The sequence below is a fragment of the Peromyscus maniculatus genome, chromosome 6, assembly GCF_049852395.1.
Source record: "Peromyscus maniculatus bairdii isolate BWxNUB_F1_BW_parent chromosome 6, HU_Pman_BW_mat_3.1, whole genome shotgun sequence".
In the NCBI taxonomy this organism is placed as follows: Eukaryota; Metazoa; Chordata; class Mammalia; order Rodentia; family Cricetidae; genus Peromyscus; species Peromyscus maniculatus.
The window spans coordinates 89,431,223-89,451,479 of record NC_134857.1 but is presented as its reverse complement, the minus strand read 5'-3'; the positions used below and the strand labels follow the sequence as shown (position 1 = coordinate 89,451,479).

The following is a 20,257-nucleotide window of genomic DNA, read 5'->3' as shown; positions in this document are numbered from 1 at the left end:
CTGGGGTCAAAGAACAGAACAGCCACTAGATACAGAGGCTAGAAAATGGTGGCACTCACACCTTTAATTCTAGCATTCCAGAGGCAGAAATCCCTCTGGATCTCTGTGAGTTCAAGGCCACATTGGAAACAGCCAGGCATGGTGACACACGCCTTTAATCCCAGGGAGTGATGGCAGATAGCAGAAAGGTATATAAGGAACTAGAAGCATTTGGCTGGTTAAGCTTTCAGGCTTTCGAGCAGCAGTTCAGCTGAGATTCATTCTGGATGAGGACTCAGAGGCCTCCAGTGTGAGGAAACAAGACCAGCTGAGAAACTGACAAGGTGAGGTAGCTGTGGCTTGTTCTGCTTCTCTGATCTTCCAGCGTTCACCCCAATAACTGGCCTCAGATTTAATTTTATTAATAAGACCAGTTAAGATTCCTGCTACACTCCTGCACTGGCAGACCCTGGGCCAGCCTCCTCTCTGAGGTCTCCTCCCCTATAGTATTGTGTGCACTGGCTTTGGAGTTCTTACTACCCTCTTTGGTCAATGCTGGACACGCTGTATTCTCTTTGCTTCTGTCTCCGAATTCTGAGCATGCTTTATCTCATTTACTTTGTCCCCAATGCCTCCGTTTCATCTCTACCACAGACGCTGATTTGATAAGAGCTTAATAAACTTTTATATGGATTGAATGCATTTTGGAAACCAGGAGACAGGTGGCTGAGTTCTGAGCCAAACACTGGGGTAGACTTTGGGTGTCCAGGAATCCCTATGAACTGTCTCCTGGCGAGGGTTTTGTTGGAGCTAGCCTTTGGTTTAGTGCTGATGTAGAGGTCGATACTTGGGACCCTTTCGGTCTGTCTGGACATGAGCAGTCCTTGCAGAGGACCAGTAGCGTGCGTGCTTGGCAGCATTTGGTGGCCCGACTGTTGCACCATCTATCTATCTCATTTAGAGAACTGCCACTGTGGTAACTGTCACACTCAGCTGCCGCTGTGGTAACTGTCACACTGAGCTGCTTTTCTTCTGCTCCTAGGTTAACAACCGTTCTGGTTTCCAAGTGGTTTACACTAATGCTCAACAGTCACAGTCCTGTCTTCTGTGCAGAAAGGCTGGTTCTACAAATATGTAACTGCTATCTAGTCTATGAACGTGATTAGGGAGCTTCTAGAAACAGCGTTGGGACTGCTTTGTCTATTTACTTTCAAGCTATGTACTACCATCAGTTTCTTTTTTTACTCTGTTTCTGAGATTTTATTGATTTTATTTTTACTGTGTGGGTGTTTTGTCTGTATGTCTGTCTGCACCACGTGCATCCAGTGCCCATAAAGGCCAAAAGAGGGTATTGGTTCCCCTGGAATTGGAGTTACAGGTGGCTGTGAGCTGCTGTGTGGATGCTGGGAGCTGAACCCATGTTCTCTGGAAGAGCAGCCAGGGCTGTCAACAGCTGCACCATCTCCAGCCTCTGGCGAACTTTCATCCTGGGTGCTCCACCCTATGCTGTGTTGAAGGTTACAGCATTGCGCCCCTCTTCACCCCCCACTCCCCTGTGTAGCCTAGCACTGGGAAGGCTGACATTGAAGACTGAAGGCGTTTGATTCACTGCTAAGGTGAATTCTGAAGACGGACGATCTCCTCACCACCACCTAAACACAAAAACACTGAAGGGTCAGGGCGTGGTGCTGCGCACCTGTGATCCCAGCACTCAGGACATCAGGGAGAGCCAGCCTCGGCTACTGAGTGGGCTTAAGGATAGCTGGGGTTGTATGAGACCCTGTCAAATAAATAAAGGGGGAAAAACTGCCAAAATCCAGAAGTTGCATGAGAATTTGTAAGAATAGGACTGACTTATAAGAAAAATGTTGAACACACACACACACACCCCTAATGGTTTTAAGACACACTGCTACTAAACATTACGAAAGTACTCTAACTTTCCAATGAACTAAAACATTTAAGTATTCTTTCATTTCTTGTGATGTAGTTGTTTTCATTGTACCAATCTGAAGGAATCTATCACTTTACAATGCGTTTTCCTTGATTATGAACTTGCGAATTAATAAAATCTGCAGGTTAAAGTACAAATTGGACATTAACTTGTTATAGTAACATCACGTGACTTGTTGCAGATCTTTCAGCAAAGAGTGCCTCTGTTCCAGATGAACTTGGTGCCTGGGGACATTCTAGAACATCCAGCTATGCAAGCCAGCAGTCCAAAGTTTCAGGTAGAGGCCCCCAGTGGGATTCAACTCCTTATTATTCGGGATCACTGGTTCTCAGCCTCCCTAATGCTGTGACCCTAATAATATCGTTCCCTGAGTGGTGGTGACCCCCAACCATAAAATTATTTTCGTTGCTACATAATTGTAATTGTGCTACTGTTATGAACCGTAATGTAAATATTTTTGGAGTTGGATGTTTGCCAAAGGGATTGGGAGGCACAGGTTGAGAACCACTGTTCTTAAGGGATTTGAAGCCAAGTGGGGGTGGTACACACCTGTTATCCTAGCAGTGGGGAGGCTGGGAGAGAAGGATGGCAAGTTCAAGACCAGCCTCTGCTTGCTGTATAGCAGGTGCCAGTCCCAAACAAAATAAAATTCAGTAATTAACTTGAAGTTACTCCGGTGTGGGCTGAAAAACATTGCACCTGGGAGATGACAGATGGTTCAGTAAAATGCTTGTCATGCAGGCCTGAGAACCTGAGCTCAGTCACTCACGTGAAAGTCGGACACAACAGTTCACACCTATAATCTAAGCACTGGGGAGACAAAGGCAGAAGGATTTCAGGGACCGTTACAGCCAAATCAGCAAGTCCTAAGCTCAGCGAGAGATCCTGTCTCAAAAGTAAGGTGGCCAGTGAGAGAGGATACCCGATCAACCACTGGCCTCTCTACACACGCTCACACGTGTGCATCTGCACACACATGCACGTGCACCCATCTCAACATGTGCACACATTCGGACAAAGTTCGGTTGTAGAGTGACTGGTAGCGTGAATACATGCAAAGTGACTTTTCCTCCGGCAGGGTACAGCACATGCCACTCCCGGTCATCCAGCTTCTCCGAGTTCTGCCACAGGAGAAATACCTCAGTGGGAAGCACATCCACAGGAGTGGAAAGCATTCTGGAGCCGTGTGATGAAATGGAGCCGGCCACAGCTGAACCAAACCCTGACTCCGCTGACAGGGAAGGAGACGCTTCGGAGAAGCTCACCAGGTGCCCGCCCACGCGGCGACGCTGCGTGTAAAACACACCTGTATGTGCAACTGAACCCCATCAGTACAAAAGGTGCAAACAACTGTGGTTCTTTCCGAAGGTGCCCGGTGAAGCAGGATTCGGTTGAGTCTCAGCTGAAGCGGGTTGACGACACCAGAGTGGATGCGGATGACATTGTGGAGAAAATCCTGCAGAGTCAGGACTTCAGCCTCGACTCCAGTGCAGAAGGTGTGCGGAGAACGGATGCGGGCGGGTGCTGAGGTCCACAGCTGCGTCAGCCCACAGGATCGATTGATCGGGCTGCCGCCGCCCATGTGTAGAATCATTCCCCGTCCGCCAAAGCAAAGATAGTTCTGTAGCTTGTCTGACGAAGGCTGGTGATGCTGGAAAAGGAACAAACGAGTGAAGAAATCAGCTGAAGGAGGCGTAGTTCAGTAGTACAGCCAGTTCCTAGGATGTATGAGGCCCTGGGTTCAATCCCCAGAACTGGTAGTTGTGGGGAGAGGGGGTAACAGATCAATTTTAAAGAAAGCTTTCATGTCCGTGCACTTTATGAGTGTCAGGTCCCTGACCCAGTTTGGAGGGCTGGGGTGGTGGTCTTGAAACAGTAGTGAATAGAATCCCGCAGTCTCCTCTAATTTTCCACAGAAACTGAGAATTTATATGCCACCAACTTGAAAGGTGCAATTACTCAAGCTGGTGGAAGAGAGAACACTTAACAGTTGGCTGTTTTGTTGTGTAACTGGCTGGAAATAGAAATAATTAAACCTCATGAAAAATTTGTAGAAAGAGCTGTCATTCCTGTTCAGAGAAAAGGAGCTTTGGGGAAGTTGGCGAGAAGGAGCTGGAGGCTGGCTCCAGTTGTCTCTTTCAGAGCTTTGATACGTTTAATCAATGTAAAATGTGGATTACTACAATATGCATATTATTGGGTAGTCGTCTGATGGCCGTCTGCTTAACGAGCATCCCAATTATGTGTTGCAGAAGAAGGCCTGAGGTTGTTTGTGGGGCCTGGAGGAAGTACGACCTTCGGCAGCCACCACCTTCCGAACAGGTATGTCGTCCACCAGATACCGCCCTGCTAAAACACAGAGCATCCTGATCCACGAGGAGAGGAGAGGTCGCTAGTTGTTAGAAGGTTTGCCCAGCAAGAGCGAAGCCCTCGAGTCAGCTTCAAGAGTGCCGTAAACATGCCTGGTAGCTCCCTCCTAAAATAGCAGCACCTGGGAAGTGAAAGCAGAAAGTTCAAGCGTTCAGGGTCATCCTGGGCTACATAGAGAGTCTGATGCCAGCCTGGGCTCTGTGGGAAAAAAAAAATCTCAAGTAAAGGACGGAGGTTGCAGTTTTCATTACGCTGTGGCTGAAATAGGACCAACCTTTGTACACCCTTGAGAAGAGTTGGTTATTACTGGAATCCTCTTTCCTTTCCTGCACGTCCTCAACATTATATTCTGTGTTAGTTTGTTACTTGATTTAAATGTATTTCTAGACTATGTTGGACAAATAGAGCACTGACAATTGGACCATAAAAAGCCTATTTAGCACAGAATTTTAGCCTCCTGTTTTAGACAGAACCGAGCAAGCATTTCCAGCCAGTGCCCTTACCTCCGGGAACAGCTGTGTACCCACTCACAGCAAAGCTGGTTTTAACCTTTCTTGACCTTAGCGACATTTCACTTTCTTCAAACAAGAAGCCTGCTTCCATTTCTAGTTTTAATTTTTCCTACAGAATTTGTATATCTGGCTGTTTTAAAGATTTATTTTTTTATGTGTGCCTGCATGTATGTATTCCGTGTGTGTGTGTGTGTGTGTGTGTGTGTGTGTGTGTGTGTGTGTGTGTACTTGTGGGGCCGGGGCAGGGGGGAGGGGAATCCACAGAGGCAGGGGAGAGCCTTGGATATCCTGGGGCAGTTACAGTTGCGAGACACCGATGTAAATGCCAGAAACTGAACTCAGGGCCTCTAGAAGGGCAGGGATGGCTCTTAACTCCTGAGCCACCTGCTTCTGCCCCCCGAGTGCTGGGGTAGAAGGCAGGTGCCGCCGCACCCGGAAAGATTTTCTCTCTGCCACTGGTTTCTTAGAAGTTGGAGTGAGATGTGACTGGGTGTTTCCCTGTGTTTATTCTGTTTTAGTTTCACTGAACTTCTTGGATATCCATGCTTATAGATTTCATCAGATTTGAAAATTCTCCAGCCGTTATTCCCCACACATACATACTCCCTTCTGGTATCCTGACGTATTCTCATCTTCTCTATGCTAAGATAAAGTGCAATGGAGCAAACTAACAGTTCTGCCCACGCCCCGTGTGGTGAGCTGGTGAGCTTCCCAGGCTTACAGAAGCAAGGGTGACTCACGACAGCTCCGTCACCAAGAAAGTGTCCCCCATCATGGCTGACGGCCCCCCAGAAGCCCAGCTTCAGCTAGCCTCCCACCCCCTACACACCCGAGCATCTTCCAAGAGCACACGCAAGAGGGAATGGTGGGTGGAATCCCAGGAGAGTCTTGGGACCCTCCCTCCCTCCCTTCCTTCCTTCTACAAGTATGTATTGAAAGCCCAAGCCCATTCTCATTCCCATTGACCTTGTTGTCGCTGTATTGGCTTATTTCGTTGCCATGGCTACAGTGCCAGGGTTATCCCTGCTGTGTGATGGGAAGAAATGCAGTAGTCATGGTATACCTGGAGGGAAAAGGCATGCCACAGACACCTCATATGAGGCCTCCAAGGAATGAGTCCAGCCATCGTGGTTGCTTCCAAGATTGTTAAACTCTGTACACTCTGAGTGAAGCATCGGGTATGGGGGGAAGGATTTCTGATACCTTGACAAATGAAATAGGTACCTACCGCTAACTTTTAGCAGTGAGACCCTCACCTCCATGCAGCACTGCCACTAAAGTTCCCCTGATCACCCAAGATGCTTCTGAGAAAAGGTACAATTATGACCCATTCAAAAGCTTAAAGCGGGGACTGGAGAGATGGCTCAGTGGTTAAGAGCACTGGCTGCTCTTCCAGAGGTCCTGAGTTCAATTCCCAGCAACCACATAGTGGCTCACAACCATCTGTAATGAGATCTGGTGCCCTCTTCTGGCCTGCAGGTATGCATGCAGCAGAACACTGTGTACATGATAAAGAAATAAACCTTTAAAAAAAAGAGTTAAGTTTGTGTGAACATGAGTTTAAAAAAAAAAAAAAAAAGCTTAAAGCTAGCTGCCATCTAAAAGACACAGTGAGAGCCTTTCTTCTGGCATACCAAGAAACAACAGCAGAAAGATGCGTGCTCCTCCTTTGACTTCACAAAACTGAGGTCCTAAGCACATCCATCTTAACAAGAGCCACAGGAAGTCTCCTGTTGATGAGGACATTACTTACATAAGCCATCTCAGAATGGGTTTATTCACAAAGCTTGCAAATTAAGTTACTTAGCCTATTTCGTTGTTAGAGGTCAATTCGTACCTGGAATGTTATAGTAAAGGCTGTAGCACAGAATCCCAAGAATGCAATGGCCAGGCCAATGATATTTCACCTTCCTGGACTGCTGGGGTAGCTACCAACCCAGGGTAAGGATTCCTTGTATGCTAGAGAGACAGGAGTTGCTATAGCTCTTCATCTGTGGGAAAACTTAATCACGTACCCACAGGGGAGTTGAGGAAAGAGTCTCCAGCTAAAGTATGCAGAAGAGAAGAGGTGGAGGTGGGGACAGCCGGAAGTCTTCTACACCGAGATGCTAGAGGAAAAGCCCTGCTCTTCAAGCACACTTCCCCTTTCCATCTCCATCACATGGTGGATTCACAATGCTGGCCGTACAGAGAGCCATCCGCACATTGACTAAAGGGACCCTGAGCCCTGTCACTCAGAATCCCAGCACTTTCAAGGTCGAGGCAAGAGCAACTGTACTTCAAAGCCATCCTTGGCTACATAGAGAGGGATGAACCAGTCTAGGCTACTTGAAACCCTGTCTGAAAAAGAGAAAGTCGAGAAACAGAGGGAGAGAGGAGAGGTGGGGTGGGGGAGAGAGAACAGAAAGAAAAAGCTTTCCACTTTCTAGAAAGATAGTAAGACCTACAGTATTATAACTAAAGATTCTCATCATTAACTTCATGAAAACCCTGTGTACTGCCTGCCCTAGCTGAGACTGATCTTAGGATTGTCTTGTGTGTCTGTGCGTATGAAACCTTTAACCCTTGTAGAAATAAACTCAATAAAAACCACCTGGAGCCACGTGGTGGCGGCATATACCTTTAAACCCAGCACTCAGGAGGCGGTGGCAGATGGATCTCTGAGTTCAAGGCCAGCCTGGTCTTCCGGAACAGCCAGGGCTGCAGGGAGAAACCCTGTCTCAAAAACAGAGAGAGAAGAGGGAGGAAGAGAAGGAGGAAAAGAGGGAGGGAGGGAGGGAGGGAGGGAGGGAGGGAGGGAGGGAGGAGGGAAGGAAGGAGGGAGGGAGGGAGGGAGGGAGGGAGGGAGGGAGGGAGATGGGAAGAACCACCTGGTGTGTGTACCTGGGAGAAAATGTATTCATAAGTTGCCACCTTTACAGTTCAAGTTCTGAAAGTACCCCCTCACTGCTGTTTCAGGGTAGGATCTGGAGCCTATGAGCAGGTTGTGATCAAACGCTAAAGGTGCCGCCAGCAGACAGAAGCTTCCCTGTGTACGTGAGGTGTGGACAATAGGTGTTTCACGGTGTTTAGGTCAAGCATGTAAGAAAAACAATTAACCTGTTTTCAAAGTGCAGTTCATCTGTGAAGAGGAAAGCAGTGCTGATTCCTTCTCAAAGCACGCCCACCGTCATTCCAAGCCACTTACCCACTGAGGGAGCATGTGAATGGAAGCTGAAGGCCTGGCCCCGGTCAGCACCCAGCCTGCTTGTACTTTCGAGGCACCTCAGAGGAAAACGACATTGGACACATCTGGGTGTGATTCTGGTATTCCAGCGTAAAAATGCAAGGCAGGGGTGCTCGACAGGTCTGGGCTCTGTTTTTAAATTTTACATTTAGGAGACAGTATGTGAGGTCAATTTAAACCCATAAATGCTATCAAAATAATTATAATTCCTATAAAGTAAATCTTCCATGTCCTACTACATATAGCATTGAACTAAGTGTATTAACGCCTTTTATGCAATAATTGACAGAAAGTATCCGTGCTTTGGGAAAATGTTATAACTTAAACATTTGAAATACTGCATAATTCTAAACGTGTCAGACATAAGTCAATGACAGGTGTGTCCAAGTCTGAGATAGGCGGATGGAAAGAAAGCTTTGAATATTCGATATATATTGTTCCTTGTCATTAATATCAGATGCACTGCAAACATCCCAGTAGCACTTTGTAAGAGTCAAGTAAGCTTAATAACCAGTCTGTTAGGCTACCAGGGGCAAGCTAGGAGAAAAGCTGATTCATTAGCCATTCAGTACTAAGACTTGCTGGTCTCAGCAGTCAGATCAGAAGGAAGACTGTAAGATGATCAGGAAAATGGCACCCTTCCTACGGAAGCCAGACTTTGGTGAGCTGACACTTAACCATGTCAGTGGATAGACGTCTGAGCGGCTGCTGGATTTCACTGATGCCATGGGCACTGGCGCTCTTCTACTTTAGCCCCTTTGACCAGAGACTGTTTTCCTTATTGTGTCGGAATTTAGCTGTCTGAAGCCAGAGCAGACTGTGACATACCTCTGATACAGCTTTGAGGGTACAAACACCTAGCCTGGATCCATGGCAACAGCCCAGCACACAAGCTGTAGTTGTTCTGGTTTTGACAGTAATCCTGTGCAAAGAGCTAAACTTCCCTTTGTTGAAGAGAAGCCTGAGGTGGGCACAGAGCCAGCAATGCCCCAGGCCTCACCTGCACAATCATGTCTGAGGACACAGCAGGTCAGCACAGAATTACTCTGGCCAAGACCTTTTTATGTTGACAAAAGGAGGATCGAGTTATACAATGTTTGAATATCCAGATTGGGAAGTTTGGAAAAAAAAATGGAATTGTTCGTATTAGAATTTTTACTTTAATATCTCAAGAATTAGGTAGTCTACATTAATCCAAAACTATTTTTACAAGTACATGCTGAATTTTTTAAAATGATGACACCCTGTTTTAGAATATTTTGAATACTAAGAGAAAGAATTTTCTGAATCATGTGAAGACATATTTGGAGGTTGGGATATTGGCATGAACATCTTTACCGGGGAAGATGTTATCTAAATAGGTGGAGACATGCTGTCTGTTTTCAAGTGAGAAGATCCATTGTATGCTACAAAAAGATCAAAGAAAGTTTTAGCTGCAGATAATGGAGATATTATTTAGAGAAGTTTATTCTGACAATTTTAAAAGCATATTTTTCTATTTTAAAAATAATTTCTAGGCTATATTTTTATTGGCACTTCTGCAAATGAGTTTGGATTCTAAAGGTGATAATAGCTGGATTGTGAGCTTGGTTCACGGAGGCTACTTGTCAGACACACACAAGGTGCTGTGATCAGGAAAGAGTTGCTACCGCTCTTGGCCTTCTGCCTTTACACAAGATTAGGTCCTGGTATTTTAAACGATACAGAATCCTTATTTTTTTTTATTTTTTTTTAATTTTTTTTTTATTTCTTTTTAGTTAGAAAAATAAAATGTGTGGGCCTGGGAATATGGCTGAGTCGGCAGAGTGTTTGCCTAGACTACACAAAGCCCTGGGTTAAATCCCCAGTACATAAACTGTGCATGGTGGTGCACATCTGTCACCCCAGCACTGTGGAGCTGGAGGCAAGAGGACCAGATGTTTGAGGACATTCTTGGCTTCATAGGGAGTTGAGGGCCAAAAGAGGCTGGATGATACCCTATCTCAAAAAGGAAAAATAAAAATGTGAAGAGATCTTGAAAATTGTAGAAAATGCCTTTTTTATTTTAGCAGCTACTAAATAATCTTGATTTACATATTGTTAAGGAATAAAACAATCACTTAATAAGTAGAAGCATTGGGTTGGAAGGGAAAAGGCTAGCTGTGACTCTATAGTCAGCATAAATCTGGTCTCTCCTCCCCTGGTGTTCTGGGGTCTGTCCTGCATTCATATTTCAGTACAGTCTGATCAGAATGTGAAGGGTTGCCTGAGTGTCTGCCTGTCTACTCTTTACTTTCTGCAGGGCATCTATTGTCAGTCTCTCAGCCACAGGCTCGTTTCAAAGCTGTTTGCTGAGTGCCTAGTCTACTTTTAATTCTGCCTTGAGTTTAGAAAACAATAGACTTGGAAAAGTGGAGTCCTAACAAATTATTTTTTTTTACTATTTAGGTCAAATTTTCAAGTCCAATCTTGTAGAATTTTGTAGGGATGAATTGTTTTCTTCTTCTGTGCTAGAGAAAAGACCACCTGCACTCTTTAGAGCTAGTGCTTGTGATGAGAAGGAAGCATCTAACCTGCCTCGTTCAGAAGAATGCACAGGAGAGCTTCTCCTGCGACAGGCTGGCGACAAGACTACAGGATGTGCAGCATAGGAAAAGGCAGAGAAGGCCCTGAGCCATGGGTTTACACTTGAATGTGGGCTCCCTTTTGTGGTGGTATTAAAGGCGTCTGGGTGCAAACAACTAATGTAGATTAACACTTTTGATATTAAAGGCTTGACCAACAACCCTAAATTCCACCATCTCATTCCAGCATAAATCCATGAGACTAATATCCAAACTAGATTCTTCTGTGTATGTTTTTGTTTTTTTAGTTTGTTGTTGTTGTTCTTCTTGTATAAAACTGTGAGCCACAGAAGTTGACCACTTAACTTTTCCTTTGTTACTATAAGGAAAAAAAATATCTTCAACTAATCTCTATTCTAAACAGATTCAAATCCCAGCTCACACATGTAATCCCAGCACTTGGGAGGTTGAAGCAGGAAGATCTCTGAGTTCAAGGATAGTCTGGGTTAACTAATCTACTTGAGTTCAAGGGCAGTCTGGGCTCCATGGTAATCATGAGCCCAGAATGAGACCCTGACTCAAAAAACATTTTTTTTTCAAATCAGGTAATTTTGATGTCAAAGCCTCCAGAAGCAATTCCAGACTCTCAGATTTCCATGTTAAATAAACCACTTTTGAAGTATAAACTGACAGTTTCACTAAACATTTCACTGAAGCACTTCTGAAACTGTAGGCTTCGGTGTTTATAACAAATCTCAGAGAGGCAGTGGGCTCATATGACGGGATTGTATTGTTTTCTTCACAAGTCTTTCGTGTGGGCGTCTTAGAAATTCAGTCCTCTTAGATGGTACGTCCTGTGAATATCATCAAGTAAGGTAGCTGAGACTGCGTTAGGCCACTGTACATATTGGCTTAGTTAGGTACTGTGCATAATGTTAGTAGCTGAGCTGTAAGAATGAAATATTCCTGTTGTAAGCCTAAGTTAAGACTACCCTGGAAATAAGGCCTTATCCCCTTCTCCATGTGATTTTCATCAGAAAATGTAGACACAAACTATTTTAAATGGTAATAGGGTGGTCTCCCCATACAACAAAGCTGATAAACATTTTGATTTACAATGTGTTCTGTATTTTCAAATGTGTACGTTTATCTTACTTACATAATTCTTTCATCAATATTCATTGGCCAAATCAATGTAAGGAAAGACAGACTATAGAAGAATTTGATTAATTTTGACAATATGTCTTGAGGATTACCTTCCTCTATATTATTTCAATCATTTGGAGGTTTACACAGTGTTTATGAAGAGTGTTATTAATAGCTGAGGAATAGTTAGTTCAGTGGTAAGGAACCTTCCAGCATGTGCAAGACCTGGGATTGGCCCTTACCACTGAACAAAGAAAATGAAGTGATTCCGTCAGTATTCTAATACTTGGAGAATGACCTTCATAGTTATATATTTTATGTCTTATGTTTTAACTATACAGTGATAAAATCCAGGAAATGTTTTATAACAAAATAAAATTTTGTTTGTAAAATGTTTGTAATAATGTAAAAGTGAATCTTATACATGTTCAATAAAAAGCAGTATCTCTAAAGTCTAGATGCTCCTAATCTTTTTAAGACTTTATTTTTATTATTTTCATCTATGTGTATGGGGGTTTGTGCATGTCCATGTGGTCCTCATGAAACCCCTAGGAACAGAATGCAGATCCTTAACCACTGAGCCATCTCCCCAACCCTGTATTTTCTAAAATATTAGGAAGCGAGGTAGGGTGGCTCATTCCTGAAATCCCAGCAGTCAGAAGGCAGGGGGATCACCATGGGTTTGGGACAGCCTGGGCTACATATTGAGTTCCAAGACAGCTTGGACGACAGAGTGTGATCTTGCTTTAAAAAAAAAAAAAAATCAGTAGAAAGAGACATGTGCTGTTTCCTCTGAGCCATTGGACTGAGGTTCCCAGCCATGGAAGATCTTTGCTACATCAGGAGGACTTTGCCAGTGGTCTGTAGCCTGTACTACAGCCTGGCTCCAGGCAGAAGTTAGCTAAGTGCCCACAATAACTACAGACACCCTGCAACTTCAGCCAATGGCACTCTTCCTAGGATCCGGTTACCCTGTCTCTTCATTGAGCAGACTTCATGAATAACCAGTAGCTATTCTCAGTGAAAGTTCCACCAGGTTCAAGTGTGATCCAAGACAGTTAAGTTTCACAGGCACCAGCCACTGACCACTGGGTGCGCTATAGTCAAAGCAGCGTCCCAACTAAGGCTGTGATGAAAAGGAGAGAGGAACATGGGCAGGGATTTAAAAGGTTGATGTGATGGAAGTGTTCACTGTCACCTGAACGCAAACACATGGGAGACCAGTTATTTGTTGCCTGGAACAGTTTACCATGGGTGTGGATGAGAAAAATCTTGCTCCTTCCTGTTCAGCGTAGGAATTAGGCTACAACTTGTGGATGGTGCAGTAGTAACCTTCTAACTCTGCCCTGGCTAAGGATTTCACTGCCTCTCACCAGCGCGGGTCTTGTGACTGTAGACATCACCTTTTGCCATTTCCAAGAAGATCTTTTTAAATATTTACAAATGCTTATGGTATACCACCCATATTTGTAAATGCTTTAGGTGTGACAAAGGGTTTCCATAGATTTTAAATTGGTCATAAGGATACTTCTTAAAGTTCTGCCCAAAAAAATTAAGAATTAGGTTTTTAAAAAACTACATCGAGTCACCCATATCCTTGTCCAGACCTTTCTTACCACAGGTTAGAACGACCACTTAGGAAGGAAATGCAACACTGGCACTCCCCTCTGTTGATGCTGAAACAGCAATGGAAAGTTCATAAAGGGCTGTGGTCAGGAGTTGGAGGCCAGATCCTTTTGCCCATCATCTGGGCCCCTGGACAGTGCAGCTCATAAAAGGTTTGACCACTAAGCATCTTTCTTGTTGGTGGGAGGGGATACAATATGGGCACTATAGGGAAGAGTCTCCAAACCCATCCCCAAGACACAGGATAACCTGGTACCAGATCATAGCAAAACCAGGCAGGACCTCTGACCTACCTCTTTGCTGCGTCTCCAGCCTAGAGTCCCCATGTTTCTCTGCATCTGGTGGCTTTCCTGTCTCCTGACCTTCCTCCTTTTCTTTCCCCCACCCATTTCAACCCGTGTACCACTGTCCTGGCTAGTGTGTAGTCACCTTGACACACGCTAGAGTCGCCTGGGAAGAGGGACTTGAGAAAACGCCTCTACCAGATCAGTCTGCAGCACGTTTACTTGATTCATGTTCGAGCTGGGAGAGCCCAATCCTGAAGAGAGGTGGCCCTGAGTCGCGTAAGAAAGCAGGCTGAGCAAGCCATGTATTCACCTGATGATGATGCCCTGTGCTGTGGACATAGGAGCCCAAGAAACCCTTTATTACAGCAACAGAGAAAGCAAGCTAAGACTACTTATCGCTTACGTCATTATTGAAACTTTCCGTGTGGGTGAGGTAGAAAATCATGGGTCAAATTAATCTAGCCCCTGTTTATGTAACAATTAGAAAGCAAACTGGACAGGCCAAATTTAGACATTCCCTGGAGCTGTGGTATCTGGTCTATGTGAAACCCTGTAACAAGGAAATGTCAGTCAGAGGTATTCCTGCAGGAACTGCTTCAGACACATTCCTATGCGATTACAACTCTGCTAAACTGAGGTGTCCTCTCGAGCTGGTATCCGAGGTGGGTTTTGGGTTGGTTTGGTGTTGGTTTGCTTCGCGTTGTATCTCAGCTCTAATTCGAGTCAAAACCACAGTGTATGCGTTACTTTAGGAAAAGTGTGCCACCTCCTGGCACTGACCTTCAGTGACTCCCCAGTGATTCTCTGCACATATATTCCATGGAATAAAACCAGGGGGCAGGGGGGGGCACATTGGATATTTTTTTCAGTAGTAATTTTAAATAATTTAAAATATCTGCCAGAAATGTGTATGAAGTCTTTTCCCCATGCTGCTTAAGTAAGGTGAAATGTTTGCTGTGGTGTGGGAGTAATGAAAGGTTCTGAAAGTGCAGGTCCATGAGGAGACCCAGCAGGAAGCACTGAATGAAAACCACGATAAAGCACCCACAGAGATAGGCCAGGACACAGACGTCACAGTGGAAACGCAAGGGTCATTCGGTGAACACCCACAGTCCAACGGGTCAAGGTTAAGGTGTGGATCTAGGCTGCAGTGTTTCTAGGAGCAAAGAAACTGGTTTAAATAATTTGGCCAATGCCAGCCTGAATCACAGACTACAGAATGAAATGGGCAGAAAAAAGATAATTACAGGCAAAAATGTATATACAATTCAGCGGGTGTAACAGGCCTCCAGATCTTAGCACAACTGACTCCATGATGGACAACTCAGCACATGGACAGTACCACCTGCCAAAACAAAAACCAAGACCTAATTCATCACAGTCCCTAGTTCTGGGAAAGTCTCTAAATGCACTAATCTTGCCTTTTGGTTTCTGAAGTTCCACTTCTGGCTAACTGTTTTGTTGTAATAGCAGAAAGCTAAGTTTTAGAGCTGCCCAGACTGGAAGTAGGAGTTGGAGGCCATAGTTGGTAACAAGTTTCACATACAGTCTGGCAATGTGGACCCTATTGAGTGACAATGAAAACTTATTCAGGCAAATGTTTAGGTAAAATTCTGCCTCTTACAAAACCGCATTCTTCATCCCCTGGGCCACACAGCAGTTTAATCATTGGAGAATAAACATCTTAAATTACTGTGCTTAGAACTATGTTGCCCAGGGGATGGCTCAGTGGCTAAGAGTGCCAATTGCTGCCAGGTGGCGGTGGCACACGCCTTTAATCCCAGCACTCGGGAAGCAGAGCTAGGCAGATCTCTGTGAGTTCGAGGCCAGCCTGGTCTACAGAGCGAGATTCAGGACAGGCACCAAAACTACACAGAGAAACCCTGTCTCAAAAAAAAAAAAAAAATGCCAACTGTTCTCCCAGAGGATCTAGGTTCAATTCCCATTACCCACATGGTGGTTCACAACTGTCTGCAACCCCACTTCCAAGGGATCCAATGCCCTCTTCTGCCAACCACATGGCAAAACACCTACACACATACACATTAAATAAGTAAATAATTTTTTAAAGCTATATGGCTCATTCAAGTGAAATACCTGAGGTGGAAGGATGCCGGGGTAAGAAACAACCTGTCCCCCAAAAGGTCGTTAGTTCTTGCAAAACAGGAATCTACACTTAATGAACTGAGGACAAGAGATGTTTTCAGTTGTCTCTAGGAAGGGATAGGAAGGGCAAGCTCTTTAGGAACATTGCTTTACATTCTCAAGAGTATTTGGGGGTGGGGTGGTCAGTGGTTAAAAGCTCTGGCTGCTCTTCCAGAGGACCAAGGTTCAATTCCCAACACCCATGTGACAGTTCACAACTGTCTTTAATTCCAGTCCCAGGGAATACTATGCCCTCTTCTGGCCTCTAAGGGCACTGTATGCACACGGTTCACAGACACACAGGCAGGCAAAACACCCTATACACAAAATAATCAAATTTTTAAATAGAGCAATTGGGGATTTTTAGCATGAATTTCCATATACAACCATTAATGTTTTGCAAAAGAACATGTTGTCAATAAAGAATGGAGCACATCCAGTTGCATTTATAAATTGCATCAAAAATATACAATAGGGGCTAGAGAGAAGGTTCAGTGGTTAAGAGCACTTACTGCTCTTGTGCAAGACTAGAATGCAGTTCCCAGCCCCCACACTGGGTGGCTCACCACCGCCTGAACTCTAGCTCCAGGGATCCATTGTCCCCTTTGAACCTCCACAGACACCTGCATGTAGTATACGTGCATACATTACTCACAGATATGCACAAATATCCATAAGACTTAAAAAATAAATATTTAAACTATGTATCAGTAAAAGAACAAGAACAACAAGTGTAAAAACTTCATGCACTTATGCTGTTTGGGGGAAGCTGGTGTAAAACATAGACAATCCACTGGATTCTATGCAGAATAGTGGGCAGAGCTGCTCTTCAGGAAGCAATGAATAGGAGAAGCCAGCAGCCCCCAGGAGGCCGTGAGATGGTGAGTATGAGGATAAAAAGAATTAAGGTATTATTAGCTTTATTTTAGATTATATAGTTCTGAACTGTAGCTGGAGTTTTCTCCAGTCCCAACCAGGCCCGCAGCCACTCGGATCCAAATAAACACACAGAGGCTAATATTAATTAAAACTGTATGGCCCAATGGCTCAGGCTTTTTGCTAACTAGATCTTACATCTTAAATTATTTCTATAGTTTCTATAAATCTATACTTGCCACATGGCTCGTGGCTCACTGGTATCTTTACATCTTGCTTCTCATGGCGGCCCTTTCAGCCTTCCTGTTCCCAGACTTCTCCTCTCTGCTTGTCCTGCCTATACTGCCTGCCTAGCTACTGGCCAATCAGCACTTTATTTATTAACCAATCAGAGCAACACATTCACAGCATCCAGAGCAATATCCATAGCACTGAACTCTACTTTTCCTTTCATAATTTAAGTTGTAAGGTTGTTATAAGAAAAATAATTTGCAGTTTTTCCTCCTTTGTTTGGGTTTTGGTTTTTGTTTGAAGGCAGAGTCTCACTATGTAGCCCTGGCTGTCCTAGAGCATGGAGTGTAGACCAGGTGGGCCTCAAATTTGTCTCTGCCTCCTGAGTGTTGAAACTGTGGGTGTGCGCCACCACATCCAGCTGCATCTTTTGTTTTGTGCTGCTAAGGGATCAAAATCAGGCCTCGAGCATGCTGGGAATAAAAAAGGGTCTTTGGGGCTTAGTTGTTGTTTTGTGTTTGTTTTGAGGGAGACTTTAAGGTAGCAGCAACCTTCCCCATCCAGATCTCAGCTGTCTGGGGGTTGAGGATGCAGCTCAGACGGTAAGGTGCTTGCCCAGCATGTATGGAAGACCTGGGTTCAATCCCCAGTACTGCAGAAAATGGGTGCGGCGGCACAGGCCTGAGATCCCAGCACTTGGGAGGTGGAAGCAAGAGGTTCAAGGTCACGCTCAGCTACATCGTGAGTCTGCAAAACAGGGTCTCAGACACTTGAAATTCAACCAGAATTTAAGTTTGCAAGAAAATGTACTTCCTCTCCTCTATCCATCAACTTCTCAGCACAAACCAGTGCTCAGTCCAGAAAATATGACAGCAGTGAACATGCTTTACTCGAGATATGTGGGACAATGTGTTCCTAGTAGAAATAGAAGGGAGGGGCCTTAAAATCACACAAACACTTGTGGCTGGGGTAGAGCGCGACAACGCACCTGCTTAGCATCTGCAGGGTCCTGGATTGGATCCCAGCACAGAGATATTCTTAAATGTCTCCAGATAATAGAACCTCGTTCCAGATAATAGAACCCTCATTCCGAAGCTTGTGAGGTTCCAGATTCGATGGTAGCGTTGAGACATTAGGGCCTCAAAGAGTACATTTCCCACATCTGATTTCTTAGGAAGCTCCCTGAAAATTCCCAGACGGGGATGGAATAGGGATGGAGAGATCTGTCACTCAACATCAAACTCCAAGAGCAAGGGTCAAATATGCTGTGACAGGAGAGTGAAGGGCTCACAGGTGACAGGTTAGGGGCGATGGCCGGAGAGGGCACTGTTTAAGGGAGTCTCCGTTCTGCAGTGTGTGTGTGTGCGTGTGTCGAGTCTGGTTAGGAGCCGCGGAAAAGCCGTTTTGTAGAGAGCAGAGGGAACTGTGAGTGTGCTAGGATGTGTCCTTGCACTGTTCTACTTGTTTCTTGAAGGCTGCCAGGTGCTTGGCCACTCCATCTGAAAAACAATTTTGATGATGACGCGGCTCTCTAACTAGGTCAGTGCTACAATACTCTTTCGCTTTTATATGAGCTTCCCATGATGGCCATTTTACACACAACTGGAACAAAACTTCCCTAGCAAACCTGATGATTTTCTACATTTGGTTTTTATTGTGTGTGGAGAGGGTTATTTTTGGTTGTTTTTGAGACAGGGCCTCACGTAACCCAGGGTGGCTTCAAACTCACTAGGTAGTCGAGGATGACTCTGAACGTATGAACGTCTGAACCCCTGTCTCCATGTCCCAAGTGCTGGGATTACAGGCACGCCCCCACTACACCTGGCTTGCTTTCTGCAATTATTGCAATCTCTAGTTTTCCTCACTCTTCAGAATGAGCATCCTTGGTGGGCTGCTAAAGGATAAGGGTGTGGCTTTAGAACAAGGGCCTGTGCTGGGGGATGAGACTCAATGGTAGAGCACCCGTAGCGCGCACATGGAGCCCTGGGATACATTCCCAGCAGCAAAGGAGAGAGAAAAGAGAAGAGGGCTACAGAATAAACCTGTCAATGTGCAGAGGAAGGCGTTTGTCAAACCTGAGACGTGAACACAAACTGAGGATGTACGTCCAAGCCAAGGGCTGGAAGTGTGACTTGGTGGTAAAGCGCTTGCCGAGAATGTGGCAGCTCTGGGGAAGAGGGAGAGGTCGGTGCAGGAAATGTAGATAGACAAAGAGCTGCTCTCATCTCCGTGGTAGTTGTGAGCACACAAAGGGTTTGTGGGTAAGGGATCAAGACATCAAGAGAGCTGAGGGACTGACTTTGGAGGAAGATATGATCAAGGGCTTCTTTACCCCGGCTAGAAAACACTGACTTCAGCAAAGAGCCACGATGAGCAGGGAGCTAGCTCTAAGGCAAACCTTGAGCACAGACGTGGAAAGGCAAAGACGGGGCATTTGAGTGTGGAAAGGAATGTAAATCTCTGTCTAGGTCGTGGACACCTTCGAGCACCTGGGGGCACGTGGCAATCTGATGGATTAGTCTATGAGAGTCGGAGGACTGGTTAGCAGTGCCTATGTGGTGAAGATTCTTCTCTATGAAAGCCTTCTCACCAAATCCACTGATTATTAACCCTGGGAGATTCAGCTTAAGGATAAGTGTCCACAGAGCTCTTACCCAGGGACCGACTGCAGCCACAGAACAGCCTCAGGGAGTTCAGGCTGTACGGGGCGGCACAGGCGGTGGACATGTCCGTTTTCTTCTGGTTCCTTAGGAGATGACTGAGTAGGTAGGCATGTGGCTTCTTAGAAGATAGACTACACTTCTCAACTTCCCTCACTGTCACACAGGAAGTGGCGGTAGTGTCGCCTAGCAACAAGCACCAAAGCACGGGGGGGGTGAGGGGGGGCGCAGCGGCGGCGCAGGCGCTAAAGAGCTCCACCTCTCTTCCTTTCCGGTAGTGTAGGCCATGCAAGAGGAAACCCCAGGTTAATCCACCGTCTCTGCCGCAGTTCTCAAGATGGACACCAGGGGCTCTAACACTGTGGAGCAGCCATGCCTGGCTGACTTGCCTCGGGACTCCCATGCCTTACCCAAGAATCTCCCCTTGGGGCCCCTTCTCTCTTCCATCAAACAAAGCCACATTTCTCTCTCCTGCAGCTGCTACCGCCCCGACTCCAGGCAGAAAGCTCTGGAAGGGTATTCACATGTGGGTGCGGGTGCAGCTCAATGGTAGAGCATGTGCCTAAAATGTGCAAAGCCCTGGGGCTCAACTTCTACCACCACAGACACACCTAGACACACACACACTTCGTGGACAGGGATTACCAAGGGAGACTTCTATACCCTTCAAAAAAACAACCATGTTCCTTTTTCATATAATGG

General features: G+C 45.4%; 1 protein-coding gene and 1 long non-coding RNA gene across 3 annotated transcripts in view; one reads left to right on the top strand and one right to left on the bottom strand.

Annotated features, from left to right (window-relative positions):
* The window catches only part of Eeig2 (EEIG family member 2), a 54,634-nt gene extending 42,452 nt beyond the window's left edge, over positions 1-12,182 (top strand). The window contains exons 7-11 of the mRNA XM_006979449.4: positions 2,115-2,210; positions 3,012-3,201; positions 3,302-3,429; positions 4,186-4,255; positions 7,774-12,182. Coding sequence (XP_006979511.1) covers positions 2,115-2,210; positions 3,012-3,201; positions 3,302-3,429; positions 4,186-4,255; positions 7,774-7,816 — 527 coding nt within the window. The 3' untranslated portion in view covers positions 7,817-12,182. The remainder of the gene's footprint in view (positions 1-2,114; positions 2,211-3,011; positions 3,202-3,301; positions 3,430-4,185; positions 4,256-7,773) is intronic.
* On the bottom strand, positions 1,939-19,720 carry LOC121830293 (uncharacterized). 2 transcript variants are annotated; one of them, XR_013052308.1, is made up of 3 exons: positions 19,550-19,672; positions 14,891-14,988; positions 14,660-14,799 (listed from the first exon to the last, which is right to left on the bottom strand). It is a non-coding gene; the product is annotated as an uncharacterized LOC121830293 (long non-coding RNA). The 2 variants fall into 2 exon arrangements; XR_006073458.2 differs by lacking the exons at positions 14,660-14,799; positions 14,891-14,988 and adding an exon at positions 1,939-4,424 and having other exon boundaries at positions 19,550-19,720.
* Between the last annotated feature and the right edge of the window lie 537 nt (positions 19,721-20,257).